General features: G+C 42.7%; 1 protein-coding gene across 1 annotated transcript in view; it reads right to left on the reverse strand.

Moving 5' to 3' along the window:
- The window catches only part of kcnb2b (potassium voltage-gated channel subfamily B member 2b), a 107,511-nt gene extending 84,516 nt beyond the window's left edge, over positions 1–22,995 (reverse strand). Inside the window, exons 1-2 of the mRNA XM_052115118.1 lie at positions 22,864–22,995; positions 20,731–21,432 (exon numbers count right to left, since the gene is read on the reverse strand). Of these exons, the coding sequence (XP_051971078.1) occupies positions 20,731–21,312 (582 nt within the window). The 5' untranslated portion in view covers positions 21,313–21,432; positions 22,864–22,995. The remainder of the gene's footprint in view (positions 1–20,730; positions 21,433–22,863) is intronic.
- Between the last annotated feature and the right edge of the window lie 1,653 nt (positions 22,996–24,648).

Raw genomic sequence — 24,648 nt, forward strand, 5'->3', positions numbered from 1 at the left:
AACCCTGGGATTCATATCCCAAGGTTACCAGATCAGTCCAGATCCAGCTCCATTCCTGCTTGGTGTCATAATCCACTGCTACGTGTATCTGAGTGATGATGACAAACTATAGCCAATGCCAGCCAGACATCACTTTGGTCTTTTATGATGGACTTTAGAGGATGAACTGATGCCACATCCAACTGTAAGACATTGGATACTTCCTATGCCACTGCCTGAAAATTTGTCTTAGGATGGACCCCACGGAACCTCACCGAAATGACCTACTGGTTGAATTGTGATGCACCTCACTGATCTCTGCCTGATTAACCTTGGTCTACTGATGGACTTCACTCTTAAATTGGAATTCATATAGTATCAATTAATTGCCAATAAAAGCCTTCATCAGCCAACTAACAAAGGACAATGCATCAATGGGAGGGAAGGAGGACACAGGAAACTTGGAACTTGAACTCAAAGGTAGGACTTTTACTTTAGAGCACACCAGCGCTTACAGCTTCACATTAATCAATAGCTTTTCAGCTTCACAATAAACTAGAAATCTGTCAGCTTCACAGATGTCACTTTAGTTCCACATTATCTGGACCCAGACTCTCTCTGACTCTCTGTCGGTGGCATGGTCTCTTATATCCCACTCTCCCCAAGCTCACTGCAATTAGAAACAGGTGTTAATCATAATCTGGCTCAGGTGTTTGCACCCTAACCACTGTCTCTCTCTCTGGGTGGACGCTTGACCACGCCCCTGCCTCAGGCCAGGGAGACATCCAGTCTGTCTACCACTCCCCCTTGCCTATTTATGGAAAGGAAGTCGGTGACAGCCATCTGTGCTCCCGGTCTGTGGACCACCTTGAACTTAAACTGCTGAAGAGCCAGATACCAGTGGGGCATGGTCTGAACAGAGAGTGAAGGCCTGCCCAAGCAGGTAGTACCAGAGAGTTACAACTGCCCATTTGATGGCAAGACACTCCTTTTCAAAGGTGCTTTACACAGTCTCCCTCAGTGAGAGCTTGCGACTAATGTGCAGCACCGGGTGCTCCTCCCCCTCCACCACCTGCGAGAGCATGGCCCCCAACCCTCTGTCTGCAGCGTCCATCTGTAAGACAAAAGGGAGAGAGAAATCAAGTGAATGTAAAAGCGGCCCCCCACAAAGTGCGGCTTTAACTTGCGTAAATGCCTGTTGACACTGCTCCGTCCACTGGACCGGGTCTGGAGTTCCCTTTTTATTGAGATCAGTCAGCGGGCTGTGACGGCCGAATAATTAGGCACAAACCTCCTATAATAGCCAGCCCCAGGATCTCCACCTGTCCAATCATGCACTTGTTGGGGTTTGCAGTGATTCCCGCCAATGGCAGCGACCTTAGAAGCACACTCAGATTCTGCATGTACCGCTACAAATCATTGCTGTAAATGATGACGTCATCTATATAGGCAGCGGCGTAAGTCGAATGCAGTCAGAGGATTCGGTCCATGAGATGCTGAAACATAGCCGGGGCCCTAAACAAACCGAACGGAAGCATCACAAATTGGTGTAATCCAAACGGTGTGGAGAAGCCTGTTTTTTCATGGGAAATTGGTGTCAAGAGGATCTGCCAATAAGCCTTTTTCAAAACCAATGTCGAATAAAATCGAGCCCCTAAGCTTTCTAAAATCCTAAAATGTATATCTTTCCCTTTGAGTGACCATTTCTGGAGATTGCATATTTATGGTAGGTGCGACAAATGAGTGTCTTTTATGTTATGAGTGATTAATTCAGTCATTGACTGAACTGATTCATTAAAAACACAAGTGAACGAGAGGGAATCATTCAAAAAAATATTTTTTAAATTAACGAAACACCACTATTTTAAAGCCAGAGAGTGCAGTGCAGAAACTGGAGTTGTGCTTTATGCTTTTGCTTATTTTGGAGCTATTTTCGCTGGAGGGGAAGAAATGAAATTTTCCTCTGAAACGTAACTTATTTAATATAATTTACTTGTTTATTGAACTATTGCTTAAATACAGTACACAAGCCCTTTTGCAACAGAAGCGGGCTGTTTCTTTTTGAAAAACATTAAATATGGTATAAAAGGAGGATAAAAAGCAAACATTTATTGGTGTAAATGATCTTTTTATTCTAAGTTTGTAAGCTGAATCATGCCCAGTCATTAGTTTAAGATAGCATTACAACTCACAACCCTGCTCCAAACCATTCCCGGTCTCCAAGGCAACACTGCAAACACTGGGCTTTCTTCAGACAGGGATGAAAAATCTAGTCAATTATTATTTCTTCTTTTCTTACCCTCTCACTTCCTTCTCAGCTGTTTCCTCTATTTTATTTTGCCAGTAAGGACAGAAACAACCAGAGGGGCTGTTGTTGACATCTAACACAATCTTTTCCCCAGTCAATTAACTCATCAATCAACTCCACCACTCCCACTGCGAGTGTTCGTGAGGAATGAGTCCACAACACACCTTCTGCCCCCTGACAATAACCAACAGCAGGTGTCCAATCACAGCAGAGACACCTGGGAGGAACACCGCATCAGTCTGAATCACAAACAAGATTGACTACCGGCCAAATATAGAAGTGCTGCATCAGGTGTCAATATACCACAGTGTGTACCACAATATACCACTCTCTTGCCAGAGAGATAACTGGGCGTGCAAGATTTCATATCTCCCCATACCTCAAGACAAATGCAGCTCAGGGGGAAGTTGCAGACTGACATTTGGTTGTGATGCAAAAGTCTGCATTGCTCTGACTGTCTTATTCTCCAGAGCAAATTTTGTGTCTCTTGTGGGTTAAGATGTTGAGGGCAGTAGAGTACATCAGGTCAAAATAATCAGCTACGCCAACCATGAATCTCGCTGAGGCTGTCACATGCTGTCAGAATGTTTTAGGAATTGTTCACCAAAGAAATGGCAATTCTGTAATTTTCTCACCCTCACGTTGTTTTAACCCCATAAGCTGTATCTTTTCCAGAAGAATCATTATGCAGGTCTGTGATAGAGAGCCTGTGAATCGGTCTCCATCATGGGATTTTAAAGTGTTTAAAGGACTTTTTTTCTTGTTTTACTCATTAATTTACCATATTTTACCATATTTATTGGGGTTTTGTTAATTTTAGTTATTTCAAAAATCTGTTATTATGTGAAAATTATGTTTATATCTGTCGTATTTATTGTATCTATTGTTTTAACTCTTTTCATGAATTTAAGAATGGGGAGTTGAGGGTTCATTTTGAAATAATGGAATGTTCCAGTTGGAAATGGTGGGAAAATGTTGTATTTAAGCCAGCTGCCACTTTAGGGACAGACAAGATGGATGACATGTGTTTGGAGCACATGGGACAAGGTTGCTAGCACTGCTTGAGTACAACAAAACTGAAAAAGGTGAGCAGGTACTGCTCTTAGTACCAATAAGAGCTTTTTTAATTTTTATGTTTGCTTTTAAACACTTGTTTATTTGCACATTTTGCACCTGGATTAAACATCTTTTTGGAACACCATTCCATCTCTCTTGTGAGATTCTTCTTGTGACTGCCTTTGTCCCTATCACAAGGTCCTTTCCATTTAATGACCGGTCCCCTGTCATTCATCATTCATTCAAGTATGGCATTTAAAACAGCAAGAGAAGGGTTCCTTTTAGTTTTATTTTATAATCTACTTTCAGAAGAACACTTTTTACTCTTCTACAATGTCAATACCTCTAAAAACTTAACTTATTATAAATTATTGACATTATTATCAATATTATAGTATTTGTTATTTTCATTTAAAATCTATTCTAATCAACCAAGGGTTGATTCACAGTTATTTTTGGCAGATTAATACATCTCTGACAAACCATCAAATTACCAGTAATCTTTCATCAACATTAGACACAGTTCAAGTGCTTTCTCACTGTCGGCTCATCTTTGTGCCGTCTTCAGTCACAGCAGTACATAAACACACCAAGCTGTACTGTGCAATGCCACGGCTTCTCATGGAGATGTTATGACCCTCAACTAGCGATTCCGATGTCTCTCGACTGCAAGATCTCCTAGAGAATTCAGACCATTAAAACAAAGCACTAAGCATGAAGCATATTTGTTGAGCTTGGGGTGAAATGTCTCTTTTTTTTTTCCACTGCCATGCTTTTGTAATTACCGGGGCCATTGATTTCTGGGTTATGTGTGAAATTATTAAAACTGCAAATCAGATATGCCATGTATTTCATTGGTGCAAATCAATGAGTGAAGTCAATAGGAAGAAGCACTTCCTCACTTTTCTTACCAAGTGGTATTTCCACTCTTTCTCTACTTATATATAGATAAAATACATTCCTGCTCCTTATTAAAGCTGAAGTGCAAGTTCTAGTACAGAACTGCAAAAATAATGATTGTTTCAAACAGGTTTTCTGAACACTTCCCCATTTTCCACCGGTCAGACAAACATATAATCCCACCCAAAACTCATGCCATTGGCTGAGCCAATGTTGCTGTCTCGGGCTGGTCGGGATGCTGAAATAAAACTTAAATACTTGGATAGCACCACAGAGCACTTTTCTGGAACATTTACCTTAAAATGGCTTCTTTATTATTGTCTCTGAATAGTATGCTGTGATACAAGAAAGTATTTTAACATAAAAAAAATGACACACATCAGATTTAACATTCACCATTCGGTGAACTTAAACACCTGTCCTGTATGGGCCAAATTGGATCACTTCAGATGCCTTAAGTTCCTGAGATAATCTAAGCCTCATGAATCATATCCCCAAGTCATCTACAGTGATTTATATGTTTTTGCTCTCTGTTGTGGTTGACATTATCCAAGAACCATTTTATAAATACTCTCTCATTTCTAGCACTTGTTCTACAACCCATTGATTTATTTCCCAAAATGAAAATGGTTGCATGGCAATACATTTTCTTCGCCATTACTTTTTTTTTTGGATGCAAGTGGTTTGTCTACAAAATTACTACATTTACAATAAATTTACTACATTTATTTTTCACTGATAATCTTAATAAACCCTTCCCCGAAGCACAAATTTGCATTCATGTCCAAAATTAATAAAATGGCTTATCATGTTAGGTATGCATTCAAAAAACAATGTTGTTTTGATGTCAATGACATCAATGTGACTGTTTGTTTCTTTTGAATTTTGGTCACTATGTACTCAACTTGTATGCCAAGATCTGTAACAATACTTAAAAAATTTCTACTTTTGTGCTATGCTGAAAAATAACAGTATACAGGTTTGGAAGGACATGAGGGTATGTACAATGACAGAATTTTGAAATTTATGGGTGAGCTATTCCCTTAAAAGATGTATGAGTTTGACATTTTGCTTCAATATTTAATGTATTCATCAGAGCCAAAGGTTTTATGACTATAATCAAATCAAATGGATATGTGAGCGGTACATTCATTGGATTACAAGATTAATGCATATCCATCATTTATGTTAAATATTTCTAAATGCATTTATCCAAACAATTCAAAAGCATTACAAAGAGCATTGTGAAATCGAAGCTTTTTTGATTACTTATCAAACAAAGGTCAAAGTGCCCTGGAACATCCCCCTTCATTCGAGATACTCAGCAAACAACTCAAAACCAGATGAACCAATGTTACACATAATACAAAGAGATCCATTCTGGTTATGAAGGTGGGGTAAAGACGATTTAGGATGTGACACCTAAATTGTTAGCCTATGCTGATTAGGTCTCTGAAGAAAGAATTATGCAACTAGAATACTGTAGTTTAGAAGAGGGTACCTTTGCTCTGCAAATGAAAGTTGGACCCGAGGGGGGCACTATATTTAAGGATGGCATAATGCAGGTTCAAGCATTCGCGCAATTTCAAACATTAGTAACCGCTACAAGTAATTACACAATTCTACAAATACGGCACAGAATAACAGAAAAGGAGATGATTGCAGTGTTTCAGGAAAATCGGAACATTGTAAACTGTCAAATAAACATTGCCTTTTCTGTGTCACAATAAAAGCTCCTTGTGAAGTTGAAGTGAATACAAAATAAAAGTCCCAAGTGGAGGTGAAGTAAACAGGACAAACATTACTTTTGCATAAAGCAAATCAAATAATCAGAATTATAATGATAATTATTAGCATAATATAAGCATTGTATTATAATAATAAAACCTGCTGTGTCCCATAGTAATAAACAAGTATTCTGCAATGCTCAACTGGGGTTTCAAAAATAAGTCAGTGAAGTAGCTTTGCACTCCTTGTTCATTCACAAAAATGTATTAGTAAAACATTTTAAGGATATTTTAAATAATTCATATTTTAAATAATGCTTTTTCACTATGTATCATTTTAAATGAAATATAAATATAAAGTGCATATCAATGAAAATATTTGAATTTCATTCTCCATGGTGTTTATTTAATGAAAATGAATTATTTTAAAATATATTTTTATTAATGTCTTTAAAATATTGAATCTACTTGGCTACAATGGTTGTTTGTATGAAAAAAACAACAACAAACTTTGAGCCATTTTAGAGCAAATACATAATTATTGAGATATCTATAGAATATCGTCAATAGGCTGAAAAATATCAAGATATCATTTTTGAAGACATATCGCCAAGCCTTAAGTTGGACACTAATTTAACATGCTGTAAAAGTAATCACATTGACAAAACACAATAACTACAAGCAAACTTTAAAAATCAAAGCTTCTACAACAGTGGGAAAAATTGGTAGAAAAGATCCTGAAGAAGTTTGGCATTTTTAGAAATGAAAGGTGAGTATAAAACCCTATATCCACCAGCGGTTTGTTTTCACCAGTGACAATACTGAAGAATAATGTCAACTTCTGAATGAAGCTCTCTTGAGTAACTTGTTCACACCAGAGGTCTTCACAGGTCCAAAAATTTGTGCCCGAACCCAAAGAGACACAGAAATGTACTACCATGATCCGAACCGGACCATCTATTATTTGAAATCTGGGACCCAGACATGACCAGGAGAGACAGACACAATCGACACCGATTTCACAGCTGATTGCTAATAACAATTTCATTTATAATTTGTGAAAAAAAAAACTTTGTGTCTTACCTAATGTCACATTAGTAGCCTTATCTCTGTGCCTGGCCGTGATGCATATAATCCATCCTCCTTGCCAAGAAAGTTGGTAAAATACATCCAGGTTTTCTGTGATTCCTCTCTTGCTTATTGAAACAGCATAGCTAATCACTTATTATTTCAGCTTCAAAAGTCTACTTGCTGTCACGGTGACGGATGACAAACGCAACTTGTTTAGAATCAGCTTCGCAGTTTTTTTGTATCTCGCATAAGATAACTTAGACTGTTTGCCCTTTTGAACTATAAAAACGATTGCTTGTTCATTGCCATGGCTGCAACTGTTAGCATTGCTAATTTGTTATCGTGTGCCTTAACTCCTCTCTGCCTCTGACATCACTCAGCTCCTTGTGGCTCCACTCCGTTTTTCAACTTATTTCTCGGCCCTCCCTTTCTCATCCTAATTTTACAGTGTTACAAGTTACAACTAGTGCCTCTAGTTCACACACAAAAAAACAACCACAACTGTTTTCATTGATCACCTGATCTAAATCCTACATTCCTACATTTGGGGCAGTCGCAAATATACTGTTGCTTCGAAGACCTGACATTAACTGGGCCTGGACTCCTCTTTTAAATCAGACCAGTTCATTTAAAACCCCACTAAATCAGCCTGTGAGTGTAAGCTCCAGTGTGCTGGGAGATTTGTGGCTTATTTTAGCCCCATAATTCTGTTTGAAATGCAGACATAAATACAATAGGAGAGGTGCATTAGTCGAACATGTAAAAATGACACTTCCAGCAAGAATACTCAATAAGGTGATAGCCTTAAGTTTGAGTGAGCGCTACAATCCTTTGGCAGTCAATTAAATCTACAGGGCACAGTTGTTTCTCTGCAATAAAAAAGACACTATTCGCAGTGTGAGACAACTGCTGAAATGTCAAATAAATCAAGCATTATGAACCAACCACAAAGCTTCATTCAGGACCTCAGTTTGTATTTCTATTTATTTAAAAACTTAATGAAATGGTTTGACAAATGCAATTTTGTTCTTTTTGTCTTTAAGTTTCTTTTGTTTATGTCAGAATGCACAGAAAAAATTAAATAATTTGCTGCTTGCTATTGCTAGTCTGCGTGAGTGTACATTGGGGCACATGCTCTTTCTAGAACACAATTTTTTTTTATTTTGTCCAATTTTGAACAGATAATTTCCCCAGAAATGAAATACTGCTAATTTTACATGTGCAAAGTTTGTTCTGATAAAGTTTAGCATATGCATTACATTTACATTTATGCATTTGGCAGACGCTTTTTATCCAAAGCGACTTACAGTGCAATTATTACAGGGACAATCCCCCTGGAACAACCTGGAGTTAAGTGTCTTGCTCAAGGACACAATGGTGGTGGCCATGGGGTTAGAACCTATGACCTTCTGATTAACAGCCCTGTGCTTTAGCCACTACGCCACCACCACTCCTATGTATGCTAGCATAAGCTAACCTCAAAGCTAACAGATGTTAACAGTACGTGTACATGTAAGTCAGACTAACAGAGCTAGATAATGTGATTGTTGCTCGGCTTCATCCAGCATGTATACATGTTTATCATACCACAAATGGGATCTGCATTGTGCGCATAATTGGAAAGATACAGGTTATATGCGACATGTGTTTAACACTTCCTCAGTTGATTCTTCAAATATTAAATTACGCATTGTATCCTTAGCATAATGTATCCTTATCCTTAGCCATAAGGCTTAGACAAACAAATTATGACTGTAGCTTGGCTATCTAAAAATCTGTTGTAGTGCGATTATAACTGGATGTAAACACACTGACAAACAGACCACAAAACTACAATTATGATTTCATGGGGTTTTTAAATACAGTTTGGTGCATTTGAAAATATGACTGGGAAGAGAATGCCTTAAAAAAAGCCCCTGTGCTTTTGCCCACTACGCCACCACTACCTAATGTCAATCCATGTGCATTTGTTCCTGGAGGAAAAGTTCAGCACAAGCACATGGTTTAACATGCTCATGCATGACCTCATGCAACTCCATGGAAGCTATCGACTACAAGTGCAGCCACTTGCCGATGTTTCAGTTATCTAAACCTTGATTTATTGATGTGGCTTTGCATTATCTTAATTCTGTTCTATTATATTTAATCTACAAATGAGAGAGTCATTACAAAGATTAATTGATTTCATTTGGATTAATGCATCTTTTGTATGTGCCAGTCCTTCTCAGTTTGTCCAGTGAAGGACTTCCTTTAGCTTTCGTCCTTTAGTACTATCCCCTTGGCGAGTGAAGGGGTTGTACCCTCACCTAAGCAGGCTGCCTATTTATAGGTGTATAGAGCCAAGGTGCAACTATTCCAAATGAGTCTCTTTCCTTTGTGACTTTTACCTCTGTAAGCCAGTAACACAACACAATATCCAGATGTGTGTGGACAGGTTTGACAATACTTGTGCGGGGCCAATTTTTCAAAATGTTCTTACTAACAGGTCGAAAACCAACTTGTGAGGACATTATTTTCAGTGGTCCTCACTATTTGAAATGTTCTGATTTAAATCTACTGCCAGTAAAATGTTTGTGTGAGGATTAGGTTTATGTCTTTATGTATTTTGTTTGCATCTATGATATCTCCTCGCTAATATCTAGGGCTGGGCACATTTACATTTATGCATTCGGCAGACAGACGCTTTTATCCAAAGCGACTTACAGTGCACTTATTACAGGGACAATCCCCCCGGAGCAACCCGGATTAAGTGTCTTGCTCAAGGACACAATGGTGGTGGCGGTGGGGTTCGAACCAGCGACCATCAGATGGGTCTGATTACCAGTTATGTGCTTTAGTCCACTACGCCACCACCACTCGATTTCATCCAAATGCGATTCTATTCCAGTTCATTTGGGTATATTTCAGTTATTTTGCCCATTTTGCTTAAATACACATAAAATAAATTCTCTCTCAGCTAATGCTGTTAATTACAGTAAACAGGGGACCTTCTAACTTCCTACTTTACTTCATTATCTATATTATATTATTGCATGTTTATAATATTATATATTATATTACTAATTACATGTTTATTGTTAACGTGCATAATCTCTACTACAGTTGAACGCATGCAAACCATTGCTCAATGTTCTGCACAAGACATGTACAAACAAATGAAACATACATATATGAGTAGTAATAACATTCATATATACTCCTATCCCCAACCCTAAACTTAACCCTAACCTACTGAGGTGTTCTTTCACCTACTTCTTTGCAAGTGTAGTATCTAATGAAGATGTGATGTTGAAGGCACAGCATGACCAATTTACATGGTGCCACTTGTTGGTATTTCACATGAGGATTGTTTTTTGGTTGAATAGTTTTTTTTAACTAACTTGACCGTGAGTTCAAGTTGAATGCAGTAAAACCAACCTGTTTGTTTGGATGTGAATCTGTTCCTGTGTGTGAACTAACCATTACATTTATTATTCATGATGAATGTTAGATAAGTGATGCATTCTGGGACATCACTTAGATTACCACTGTTCTCTATCTCTCTGTCTCTCTTCCTCTTCACAGTCCATCACTTTCTTAAAATACATGCTGTAGTGTACACGTAATAACTTTATTGGAACCCCAAAACAATGTGTCAATCAAGTAATCCCCTTTCCATTTTTAACTTGTGTTCCCTGCAATGGAAGTATCGTGAATGTGTGCTCGATGTTGTAATGTTTGGACACATTAGTGGAGATTCCTCAGAGTAGATGTAATGAGATCTCTGCATGTGTGCTGGGAACACTGTCGCAGTGGTGGGAGAGTGATTTGAGCATGTAATGGCCCTTTACTGGCCAGGAAAAGGCTGGATGATTTCCTAATAAAGACTAAATTTTCTAATGGATGTTGTTTACTGAAGCCTTGTCATGACGTATATACCAGAGTTTATACAACTGAATGAGTATGTACCACGTTATTACAATTATAAATTAGGGTGACCATATTGTAGATCTCCAGAAAGAAGACACTTAGGAGCGGTGTGTGTGTATGTGTGTGTGTGTGTGTGTGTGTGTGGGGGGGGGGGGGTGGTTGGAGTAGTAACTTTAATACATTTAATAAAAATATATATAATATAAGAATAAAAGGAAACAATACAATACAGTTAAACAATACAATCTGGATATCGTGGCGCCGCTTTGTGGTCCATTCTGCATAGCGCAGCAGCGGCTTATTTTAGATTATCGCAGACCATTCATCACTTTTTGCGGCCGACCCAGCAGCACGCTCCGTTCTCCCTATGGCCAATATGGTCAATATATTAAGTTATTAAAACTCGCAATATGTAGCATGTGCAAGTCTGATGTGCACATGCTATTCTTTTTAATAATTTGAGTCGGGAAGTTACTTTTAAAAGTGTTCTTACATTTTTACGTCATTGATTTTTCTCGCTGAAAGTGGCAAAGCACTCTGTTGATCTCTCTCTACATACAGCTCACACAAATCTGGCTTTTGTGCAAGCGAGAAGGAGACAGAGAGAAAGATTCACGAAACATAAAGATGGACGAAAAATAACTTACAAAAATTCGGAGCCTTCTGCCATCTTTGTGACTAAACACGTTAATATGCAGAAACAACTATAAATAAGCCATTTGTAGACTGATTTACATGAAAAGATTAACTGCTTTCGCTCTGTGGTGATATCAACACATTGCTATGCTTGTTTGAGCAGCAATCAGCCTGACACAGCATCATTGGCTCAACCAATGGCATGACTTTGGGGGCGAGGCATTCTGTTTTTTCAACCAATCGAAGAAGGGGGAAGTGTTCAGGGAAACCTATTTGGAAAATATCATAATTTTTGTAAATTCCTTTCACATAGCGCATGTGAGAGGGGTTTCCTTTGAATTTAAATAGGCTTTTCCTTATTCAACTGCATGAAACACTAAAACACAATGCAGATTAAAATCTTTCCAGAAGCAGTCACTCGTACATTTGTACACACATACAAACAATACAATTTCAGAATGTTATTGCTTCTTTTTGTGCCTTTATATGCTGTTTACAAAGCTTTAACAGAAGACTGACAATAATAAATGACTCTCCACTCACTTGCTTTTAAGGTAAATCAAGGCATTACCACAGCATTTGCAGACTACATTGAGTGGCTTGGTTCTTATTATTCACACCCACTGCAAGAAACAAGCAATGCTTACTGTACTACCACAATCTTCCTGCCCTTTCCATCACAAGTCAATATCATAAATTAAGAGGGTGGAAGCAAGCTGAAATTGAATTGCCCATTATTCCCATATAGGAGAGAAAATGTCCGACAAAACAGATGACACTGCATTTGCGGTCCAACACATAGGCTATGACTCTAATATACACTGCAGGATGTCTAACCATATTTTTCCTTTTGTTTCACATGGCCTTTTACTTTTGTCATACTTTAAAGGAATAGTCCATCTAGAAATTATAATTCTACCATTATTTATTCACCCTCATTTTCACTTTTATTGGATCTTATTCCAAAGAATGAAAGTAAATGGTGATTGAGAATGTCATTCTGCCTAACATCGCCTATTATGTTCCACGGAATAAAGTTAGTGATACACTTTTGGAACAACATGAAGAATATTTAATGATGACAGAACTTTCATTTTTGGTGAACTCTTCCATTAAGAGGAAGTTTTTATGATTCACTACATATACATAACATCTACTGCAGGATGTCTGACATATTTACGCTAGCATCTGTATTTTTGCCTTACGTTTCACGTGGCCTTGTGCCTTTGTCATACTTTGAGAGGATGTTTTTATGATACACTATCTCAGACATGAAATATAATCCTTTTGTGCACTGAGCTCTTGACTGAATTTCATCAGCGTTCCCTCCAGCCAATGGATGACTTAGAGCGCACTGTAAACCCTTAAATACAGGCACAATTGAAGCTACACGGGGCATTAAAAACCAGTGGTTCTCCATGCATCGTGCGCAAATGCAATGAATGGTCCAGTGAATATAATAGGATAGACGTAGAATTGAGATTAACCATTTCAAAAGAAAGTGACCTTTATGAGATATACACGATAATAAAAACATGACACACATAAAGGAAAAAGTGAAAATTTAGCAAGCAATGAATATCTGTCACCTTTGGAAAGTAACCATGGAAAACATACACATGATATTTCAACCTAGTCTCATAGAATTAATGTTCCCTTCTGTCGCTCTCTCCACGTTGTGTCGGAGAAGCGACACTAGGGGTCTCTCTTGAGCGCCGATATTCACCTCTGATCTTATTGAAAAGGGCCAATGGGAGTTGGCAGTCAGTATTTGCATACCCCGCCCCCGGACATACGGGTATTTAAGCGGGGCAAATACGGGAGTTCATTCAGAAACTTTCTTCGGAGCCGATGGTCTGTCTGCAGTTTGCTGCGAGTTACACGCCACTTAAACGTTCCTGTTTTCCTCTGACGATCTGCATGCTGTTGGATCTTGACGGCGCATTTCTCCTTCTCAGTGCACGGCGTGCATTGTTGCCCCTGAGCACTTCGACAGCGCAGACACGTACACACACACACTGTGTATTAAAAGAGTTTTTACTAAAAGAGTAATTTTCTCTAAAAGAGCAAACACAGTGGCGTTGAACGTCCTTTTAAGGACGCGTCTTTTTCAAGATGCCTTTCCGCCCCTGTGTCGTTCCTGGATGCGGTAGAGTGCTCTCTGCTTCAGACGGCCACAGGCGCTGTCTCGTGTGTTTGGGCCGTGATCACACCGAGGCGGCGTTTGTGGATGGTTCATGTTCTCACTGCGAGAACATGACCATGACCACGTTGCGGTCGCGGCTTGCTTTCAACAGAAAGCAAGAAACCCCAGCTGCACCCCGCATTGCTCCTTCTTCCCACGGGATTAAGGACGGTACGGTTGGCGCTGGGGGCGATTTGGGGACAGCAGTGGGTGCAGTTTCGCCGGGTAGCCCCCCGCGAACCTCCCGCTCCCCGACACGCTCGCTGGTCTCCGTCCACGATCGCGGCGATAGCGGCTCGCCTCACGGCCCGGCTGTCTATCCTCCTGAGTCCGAAGCAGATGAGCTCGCCGCTGCGTCGGAGAGTGCGGTGTCTGATGCCGAGGACTCCCCTGGACTGCCGCCTTCGGGCCAGCAGGCCCAGGCTGAGGCCGACGCTCAGATGTCCGACATGCTTGCCCGGGCCGCCTTGAGCGTGGGGTTGGACTGGAACCCTCCATCCTCCCCACAGCCTTCTCGGTTGGATGATTGGTTCCTGGGGGCAGCGCGCCGTTCGCGGCCCCGCATCCCCCTGGTCCCTTTCTTCCCGGAGGTGCATGATGAGCTGACGTCTACGTGGAGAGCCCCGCTCTCCGCTCGTCTAGGTGCCACCCGCTCCACTCTCTCCACCCTCGACGGCGGAGAGCGCCACGGGTACGACGCGATTCCCCAGGTCGATAGGGCAGTTGCGCACCATCTATGCCCCGGTAGCCCTACCTCCTGGCGGGGTCGCCCCGTCCTCCCATCCAAGCCCTGTAGGACAACATCCTCACTTAACGCGAAGGCCTACACTACGGCTGGACGCGCTGCCTCCGCCCTGCATGTGATGGCCCTCCTGCAAGTCCACCAGGCCAAAGCTCTCAGAAACATGCCCGGGGGTGGACCTGATCCTGATGTGCTGCAGGAACTGCGCTCAGCGACCGACCTCGCCCTGAGAGCGACGAAGGCCACAGCGCAGGCACTCGGACAGACGATGGCCACCCTAGTGGTCCAGGAACGCCATCTTTGGCTCAACCTGGTCAAGATGCGTGAGGCTGACAAAAACCGCTTCCTGGACGCACCTGTCTCCCAGATTGGCCTTTTCGGTGAAATCTTCGAGGACTTCGCCCAACAGTTCTCCGCGGTGAAGAAGCAGACGGAGGCCATTTCGCACATCATGCCCCGCCACAGACCTGCCGCTACGGGCCCTGCCCCGTCTGCCCGCCGAGGGCGTCCCCCTGCGAGGAAACCAGCTCCTACTCCGCCTCAACCCGGGCCCAGCTCTCAGCCCCAGCGTCGAGCACTCCGCAGGCGGTGCACGCCCCCTGTCTCACGAATCCCCTCCAGGACACGGAAGGCTCCCAAGTGTTCCTGAGACAGCCGATCCAGAGCCGAAGACGTTAGCTCCGGAGGTGGTAAGACCGCTCCGTCCCCCGGTGGAGGGCCGGGAGGAGAATCCTTTGTTTTTTCATTTGCCACACCCCCTGACGGGGGCTGTGGTACCCACATTCTCAATAAAAGAGCTATTTCCTTTGCCTCTGGGTCACCTGGCCCGCAAATGCCGTTTTCACAGCAATGTGTTTTCAGATCACAACAGTCCCGGTACACCGGACGTGGCGATCCCACCTTCCGCCTGCCCACGACTGTCCCCCGGCCGTCCGGTTCAGACGAGTCCAGAGGACGCCAACATCAGACCTCCTCCTCAGTCAAGAACCTGCCCCCTGCCGGGCGCGCGGAGCAAGGTAAGTGCTTTGGGTCTATTCTCAGCACCTCAGCCACAGGCCGCAACGAAGCCGCCCGACGCTGCATTACCTGTTCCGCCCCGCTGCGAGGCCCCGCCGGGTACGTCCAAAATACTCGTCCCTTTAGTGCCCCTAGCGCAGAGCTGGGAAGCTTGGCTTTCGTTTCCCAATGCATCACGCTGGCTGCACCGGACCATTCGACTCGGTTACGCAATTCAGTTTGCCCGGCTCCCGCCCCCCTTCAGGGGCGTTCGCTTTTCCGCAGTACACGGCGAGCACGCCAGTTCCCTGTGCATGGAAATCGCGACCCTCTTAGCCAAGGGCGCGGTAGAGCCCGTCCCTCCAACCAAAATTTCTACAGCCCTTACTTCATTGTACCCAAGAAAGGCGGCGGCTTACGACCAATCCTGGACTTGCGAGTTTTCAATCGGGCCTTGTTAAAACTCCAGTTCAAAATGCTTACACAGAGAAATATTCCGGCTGGCGTTCAGCATCTAGATTGGTTCGCAGCGGTGGACCTGAAAGACGCGTACTTCCACGTCTCAATTCTGCCACGACATCGACCCTTCCTACGGTTCGCGTTCGACGGCCAGGCATTTCAGTACAAAGTCCTCCCCTTCGGCCTGTCTCTGTCCCCTCGCGTCTTCACGAAAGTCACATTCGCATTCTCAACTACCTCGACAACTGGCTCATCCTAGCACACTCTCGAGAGTTACTATGCACACACAGAGACCAGGTGCTCCGGCACCTCAGCCGCTTGGGGCTTCAGGTCAACTGGGAAAAGAGCAAGCTCACTCCGGTTCAGAGCATCTCTTTTCTCGGGTTGGAGTTAGACTCAGTCTCAATGACAGCACGTCTCACGAGCGAGCGTGCTCAGTCTGGTCCCTGGACGGGACGCGGAAGAGCTAGCCAGCTTACCGGCGACCGTTGTGAATACCATCAACCAAGCCAGAGCTCCCTCTACCAGGCACCTTTACGTCCTAAAGTGGCGCTTGTTCGCAGATTGGTGTTCTTCCCGAGCCGAAGACCCGCAGAGATGCGCGATTAGGTCAGTGCTTATGTTCCTACAGGAGAGGCTGGACAGGAGACTGTCCCCGTCCACCCTCAAGGTGTATGTTGCCGCTATCGCCGCCCACCACGATCCTGTAGACGGCAAGTCTTTGGGTAAGCACGACATGATCCTCAGGTTCCTGAGAGGCACCCGGAGGTTGAATCCCTCCCAGCCAGGCCTAGTTCCCTCCTGGGATCTCTCGGTAGTCTTGGCAGGACTCCAGAGACCTCCCTTCGAGCCGCTCGAATCAGTTGGACTCAGGGCCCTCTCTCTTAAGACGGCCCTGCTGATCGCGCTCGCCTCCATTAAGAGGGTCGGGGACCTGCAAGCGCTCTCTGTCAGCGACACTTGCCTGGAGTTCGGTCTGGCAGATACGTGTGTGATCCTAAGACCGCGACCGGGCTATGTGCCCAAGGTTCCTACCACACCATTCCGAGATCAGGTAGTGAACCTGCAAGCGCTGCCCTGGGAGGAGGCAGACCCAGCCCTTTCATTGCTGTGTCCAGTGCGTGCCCTGTGCATTTACCTGGACCGCACACAGAGCACCAGACGCTCTGAACAGCTCTTTGTCTGCTTTGGGGGACGGCAGAAAGGGAATGCCGTCCCCAAACAGAGGCTCACCCACTGGGTTGTCGATGCCATCACACTGGCTTATCACACCCAGGCCGTGCCCCTACCCTTACGGGTCCGAGCTCGCTCAACAAGGGGTGTTGCGTCCTCGTGGGCACTGGCCAAGGGCACCTCCCTAGCAGACATCTGTAGAGCCGCGGGTTGGGCAACACCCAACACCTTCGCGAGGTTTTACAACCTCCACGTTGAGTCGGTTGCGTCTCGTGTTTTCTCAGGTCCGAGCCCGTAGAACTCGGTAACACGTAGAAAGACCGGCCGGGTAGATCGCTTGCGCCCAGCGCCCTTTTCCTGACGTCAAGGTAAAGTAGTGCGCCTTCTTCCCAGGGCGCCCCACTCCGAGTCGGGCCCCTGGTCGATTCCTCCCCAGCCCTCTGGGTCCGCGGTTCAGCGGAGGAACTCGCCGACCCAAGCCACTGCGGGTACCCTGATGGCCACCCCGTACTGGTATAGGGGCTCCACAGGTAAAATAAGAAGGCCTCCTGTTCGGACTCCCCCTGTGTGTAATTCCACGGTTCTGTCCCCTTACGAGCGGACCCCCGTGTCTCCCTTAGGCAGTTACAGCTGCCTCGGTCGCCGTGCCGTAGCAACTCCCCCCTTTCGAGGCTGGATCTACCACCGCACCATACTTTCCACACGAGCCCTAAGACGGCCGTGTGATGTGTCTACCACTTTTCCTCCCCAAGAAAAAGGGCAGGTGTGGTCTCCGCAGGGTCTGGGTAAGACCCCCTTCCCTATATGCGTGTAAGGGCCCCGGCCGTGATTGCTCTATGCGAGAAACATAGAGAGAAAAGAGGCCCAGCCAGGCTGGCCCGTTCCCATGTTGGCAAACATCGCCTTGTTCCCCTCCCAGGGTAACTAGAAGGACTCCGATGTTCTTATGGGGCATTGGGGAAGGGTACGTGCAGCCAGGTACAGACGATGCGTGGCACTGGATGAAATCCCTGCCCGCCTCTGTATCGGCGGTCCACGTACAAGGTTCAGCGCATGGCAAGATTAGAATGGGTCCCCTAGTGTCGCTTCTCCAACACAACGTGGAGAGAGCGACAGAAGGGGAACGTTTGGTTATGTATGTAACCTCCATTCCCCGAGGGAGGGAACGACACGTTGTGTCTTTCCTCCGCCATGTTGCTGAACCGAGCCACTGTTGTGGCCGGACCATTTCCGGCTCCTCAGAAAAATCCTGAATGAACTCCCGTATTTGCCCCGCTTAAATACCCGTATGTCCGGGGGCGGGGTATGCAAATACTGACTGCCAACTCCCATTGGCCCTTTTCAATAAGATCAGAGGTGAATATCGGCGCTCAAGAGAGACCCCTAGTGTCGCTTCTCCGACACAACGTGTCGTTCCCTCCCTCAGGGAACGGAGGTAACATACGTAACCAAACGTTACTTTACATTTTTGCAAACTGACTTTTAAATGCAGATTTCTATTTCATTGCAGTTTTCTGGTGAAATTAACACTAGAGGTGCTAAAACAACTATTGTATTTTATACACTTTCACACAAATCATGAGAATAACAGCTGATTATGACTATATAAACACATATTTTTCACACTAATACTAACACACTGCTATTTTATGACATCAAACATTTTTAATATAAAGCATTAGTTGAAAAACAATAATGCTTGCATTACAGACTCACCTACATTTACACACTTATTCCAATGTGATTATCTTCCTCGGTAGCTCACTTCATAAGTGTACTGGACTTTGAACTCTGAAGTCCACGGTACAAGCCCAGCTAAACACGCACGCTGACACGTGAGACAAAAGCATCAAAGAAGCAACATGAGATGATGTGGTTGCTTCAGAAAATGTGCTTTTCATTTCCCATTTTGTTTTTGAACACTATCAGTTAGGTTTAGGTGATAGTTTAGGGTAAGGATGTCTGTTTTGTTTTCCTCTCATTTGCTTTAAGAACACTATTGGTTAGGTTTAGTTTAAAGTTTTAGGTTAGGGAGGTACGCTTCACTCATTAAAACTTCAGTCTAATATTCAGCTTGGCTAATTACGACATAATTTTACTCGCTGTTGGCACCCCTCACAGAGAAATTGAAGCCAAACATGTAATAAGGCATGTCATTTTGTTTTCCAAAAATGTTGCAAATGCCATGTTTTGTTCATGAGACCAGGCTGTGATGTTTAGATACAGTGTATTCAAGATTTTACATGGTATACACAATACCTCTGACTCAAAGAGCAATGCTGCTCTTGCACATTGTGTACAACATCTACTTCCAAATAGTGCCAACTGTCTGTGATCCATAACGGCCAAACAAGGCCTTCGAACACTGCCTAAAACCTCTCCAGCTAATCCTGTACACAGGATCACAACTATTTATTATTTTCAAAAGCTCCATTACATTTTTACATCAACACTGATCGTACTGTCCTCAATCTTTTTCCCTTTTATAAAAATGAATGTCACACTCGATTTGCCAAACAACAAACAATTTTGTACATCATATTTCCTATAGGCATAAATATATTCAATTGAGTCACCACTTTTTCCCTTCACACTTGCAGTGGAGTAATATAATCTCCAGACAAAAACTGAGATAATACAGTGTACTAAGAGAGGGAAAGGTAACACACTTTGAATGAACGTTACATTTACAGTTATAGCCCTTTTCTGACACTACACTTATAGCACTTTCCACAGTGAACAGGGTACTCTCCTCAACCACCACCAGTGTGCAGCATCCACCTTGATGATGCAACAGCAGCCATAGCATGCCAGTACCCTCACCACATACCAGCTATTGGTGGAGAGGAGAGGAGAGAGTGGTGTTATAGAGCCAATTCATGTTTGAGAATTATTAGGAGGCCATGACTGATAAGGGCCAATGGGGGAAATTTGGCCAGGACACCAGAGTTACACCCCTACTATTTTCAAGAATTGTTCTGGGATTCTTAATGACCATAGAGAGTCAGGACCTCAGTTTAACATCTAATCCAAAGGCTGGTGCCTTTTTTACAGTATAGTGTCCCCATCACTATGCTGGGGCATTGTGACCCACAGAGACCACATGTTGAGCACCCCAAGCTTGCCTCCCTAATAACTTTTACAGCAGCAAACTTAGTTTTCCCAATGAGGTCTCCCATCCAAGTACTGACCAGGCTCAATCCTGCTTAGCTTCAGTGGGTGATCTGTCTTGAGCTTTAAATCTACTATATCATTTAGATCCTGTGATTTCAACCTCTACATACCCATGGACCCCACATCCAGACTCTAAGCCAATTTTTGGGCCCTAATGTTTAAATGCTAGATTTCTTGGAAACCTAACTTTTATTAATAACTTAAACATTACTACCTTCTTTAATGCTGAATAGATTATTACATTTAATATATATATATACATATATTTATAGAATATCTTTATTTTTTAAAGTAAAACTGTCAAAAGGCCACTTGCAGGAACAGGCCCATGGATCCCTGGTTGAAATGATTTTTGGAGAGCTGTCAAATACCCCTGGATGCACAGACTGTCAAATTGTTTACCACAACACATTACCTTAGCAGCAACCGAAGAACCTGGTTTCTCCAAGAGGTCCCAAAGTTTCTTCCTCTTGTCTGAGCAGCAGGTGTTATCAAATTCCCCCTCGCCCTCCCTCTCTCGCAGAGTCTCTGCCTCTCTCCTCAACTCCTCGTTCATCTGCTCTTTCTTCTGGTGGTAGCGTGCCTGGCAGCACGACTCCAAGTAGATCTCATCAATGCCCCAGTAATCAAGCTCTTGCCCAAAGGACAGAGCGCACATTTCCTCCATCATATGCAGTTTTCCAGTTCTATAAAAATTCAAGATGGACGTGAACGCTCCCGGGTGTCGATCAAAGAAGTATTCATTCTCGTTTAAGCAGTAGTCATCACAAACCTCCATTAGAGACTCATGGGTGTTACAGTCTCTGAGTTTGCCTAATCTGGTTCGGGGTAGCCGGTCCAAGGTCCGCCATAGGACCTCGTGGTTGAGGCCTCCAACGTTGATGCGTACCCTCCGGTAACGGGCCTTGTTCCGGATGATCTCAATAGGCTCAGGTGGAAGCGAAGCAGTGGATCTGCCTCCTGGTTTTGGAACCCCCAGACCGGCTTTCTCTGCCATTGTGCGCAGGGAAATAGGCAAGACTTGCCAGGAAGAGGTAAAAAATAAATTAACCAGACCAGAGTGTAGTTGGAAAAAGGATGTTTATGTTGGGTCCTCCTTAGTTGAGTCCCTCCATGACTGTAAAAAAAAAAGACAAAAGAGAGAGGGCACTGGAATATATGGGGGGTGAGAATGTTCAATCAAATGCATTTGATAGCATACTTTAAGAATTAATATCATTGTAAATACCATAGACACCTGTTGTAAAACCATAACTTTATTTCCCTCTTCTGACAGTAATTTAGGATCCCTGTATGTCAATTTGGAAGATTTTTCATAGACCATTCTTAGCACAATTAAATGCCACCATTAAATCTGATTTACATGACACCAACCTACCATGTCCTCTACATACTGACCAACCAAATTAAGAACAAACTCAGGTTTCTGTATACTTCATATTATAAACTTTGGGAATGATGGCACATCCTGTTTATACAAGAGATAATTATTAAATAGCACAAGAATTCTCTTTTTGCCACATTCAATATTCATAATTTGCCTTCTACTGTATCTTTTCAAGGTTATGTTCAGGAGTCTAATGTAAGCCGATATGTGAGTGGATATAAAGGATGTCAATCTACAGAACACATAGTTATCTTTCTTTTTACTTTTTCTTTTAAAAGAAGAACAAAAAGAATAACAGCAACAATTATTTTATTCCAAACTCTCCAATAATATTCAGAAGTTCTCATTTGCACCAAGATCCTTACACCTATTTATCTGTTTAAATTACATAAATGTATTTTATATTAACTGCATTCACACACAATTATGTGTAGGCCTACTGATGTACCACTACAAGCTTGAACAGACGACACTAAACTGAATTGCAAAGATGCAACAGTTCAGTCACACAACCGAACAACAGTATTTGTCTCTCACACAGTTTTGCTATATAATTCTATTATCATATTCCTGTTTGAAGTTGATGTAAAAAAGCCATCAAGTAGACTGATATCGATTCCCTCATATTATATACGTTTACATCTCTCGTTCTCGTGTCCAATGCGTCTCTATCACTGCATTGGCTACTGATAATGAAGAACTGTCAAATGCACCATCGCTGTCTGTTTTAAAACTGTTCTGTTCTTAGCACACGTTAGCCAAAAAAGAATGAATATATAATATAATATAATATAATATAATATAATATAATATAATATAATATAATATATATGTAAGCTATACAAAGTAGCATACTTCATAATCATGCACAAACACACGCACACACATAAAATATAGGTTTGCAAATCTGGTCTGACAGGTGTATGGGGGGCCCCAACACTGAGTAATGAGCGATGGTCTGTTGGAAGTGGACAAACTAAAGGGAAATATAAAAATTCGGGAATTGCATTAGAGTAAAAAAGATGAATGTTAAAAACCAAAACTAAGCTTCACTTCATTTCAGCTCTTCCACTCAAACAAGTGACGTCCATCACGACTTGTCATAACAATGTTTAACACATGTTTTTAGTACCCCAAAATGCAACAAGCTATATTTCTTACCTTCCTGAAGTAAACCACCTTTTGCATATACAAACCGCTCTGTGCGAAAACGGGGAAAAGACAGATGCGGGTTTCCCTTCGCCCGGTGTTTAAGATTCCCAGCTCTCTACGGAAGCTTCAGTTAGAACTGGACATGTGTTCCACATTTTGATATATATGAACAAATGTGAGGAGATCTCACAGCGGACCAGGAAATATCTGCAACTAAAAGAGCTCTGCGGGTCTCGTTGAGAGCGCTGCCTCCATCGATGGCTTGATCCGGTGAGACGCGGGATGTCTGCAGATGTCGGACGCGTAAATTCAGAGCGAGCGCGCGCTGTGTGTGGATCGGACTGCAGAGTGACACTGAGCGCGCCTGTGTGCAAATGTGTGTGGATAGAGTGGATCGTCTGAGGCACGAGCTGCATCACAGCCTAGAGGTGAAACCTAATTGGATTGGTCTGTACATCAGCAAGGGCAGCAGCAGATCAACTTCAGGAAGAACTATCTGTGTCTCTCTTTCTGTCTCTCTTAAGAGTTCAGTGAAGCACCACAAGCCTACAAGGGTGAGAAATCAGTACTGCACTATCATGCTAAATTTAGGCTTAAATGCACCTGTGATATTCCGCAATTGTAGATCAAAGTTTGTTCCATATATTAGTGAGTCTATAAGGGGAAAAAAGATTGAATATGTAAATTTTCATAATCACCTATACAATTCTAGCAATCCTGCTGAAACTAGGTATTAACATCTTAAACCATCTTAAGCTGGTTTGCTGGTTTTAGCCGGTTTAAGCTCATCTAGCTGGTCTGGCAGCCTGGTCAAACTAGTATGTAGCTAGCTGGTTGGTCGGGCTGCTGGTTTTCCAGCCCCTCTAAAACCAGCAAACAATTTTAGAAAGTAAGCACAGTACAAACACTGAAAAAAAAAAAAAAAAAGGCTTTGGCTAATGAGACCAGCTTATATATTCTCAGAGGTCTGCACCTTTAACAGTATAGGCCTTGGCAATGGCTAAACAAGCTTTTTTTATTCTCTGGCTTCAACAGCGCCTTCCTGCATGGATGACACCATGCATTTCACTTCTTTACAGAGTGTGTCTCACTGTGTGAGATGAAACAGTCAGTCCAGTTTGGCTTCCTACAGCTTTTGCCAGCTCTGAGGAACGTGCTTGGTGATTCTTAGCAAAAATCGCTCATCATGAGGTGAAAGCTTACAGCGACAGCTTTCCCAAAGTCCATCCTTTTTTAATTTCTGTATCGCTTTTACCACTGTGTTTTGACACAGTAACTGTGACTTGCTAATACTCTTGTTCCATTGTCCCCTTTGTGCAATAAAATAATTTTCTTCCGTCATTTACTTGACAATTGTGGTGCATTTGTTGTCAGCATTGAGTCTGAGAGTGATTCAATGTGTTATGTAACACTTTTACACTTTAACCAATTACGTCTATTTGAGTGTGATGGTTCAAAAGAATAATCTGTTGATCAATGTCCTTCAAACAGAACCATAAGTTTTATATTGTAAGTTTCAGGAGGGTGTACACATTTTTGCAACATGGCCTTGTATAATTTGGATAAGAAAGTCATTTTTTTCTTTACATTTGTGTTTATCTAACAAAGGTTTCGTAGTTGTGCTAACATAAAATGAACATAAATTGAACTTACTTAAAAAAGGTATTGCAAAATGCTACATAATATTTGAAGTTAATCCAACACATAATTTGTATTCAGTGTAGTTTCAAGTTTATGGTATATACATTTATCAGTCTATACAAGACAGCAAATAAAGAATACATCTAACTTGAT

Source organism: Xyrauchen texanus, chromosome 42 (genome assembly GCF_025860055.1).
Source record: "Xyrauchen texanus isolate HMW12.3.18 chromosome 42, RBS_HiC_50CHRs, whole genome shotgun sequence".
Taxonomy (NCBI): domain Eukaryota; kingdom Metazoa; phylum Chordata; class Actinopteri; order Cypriniformes; family Catostomidae; genus Xyrauchen; species Xyrauchen texanus.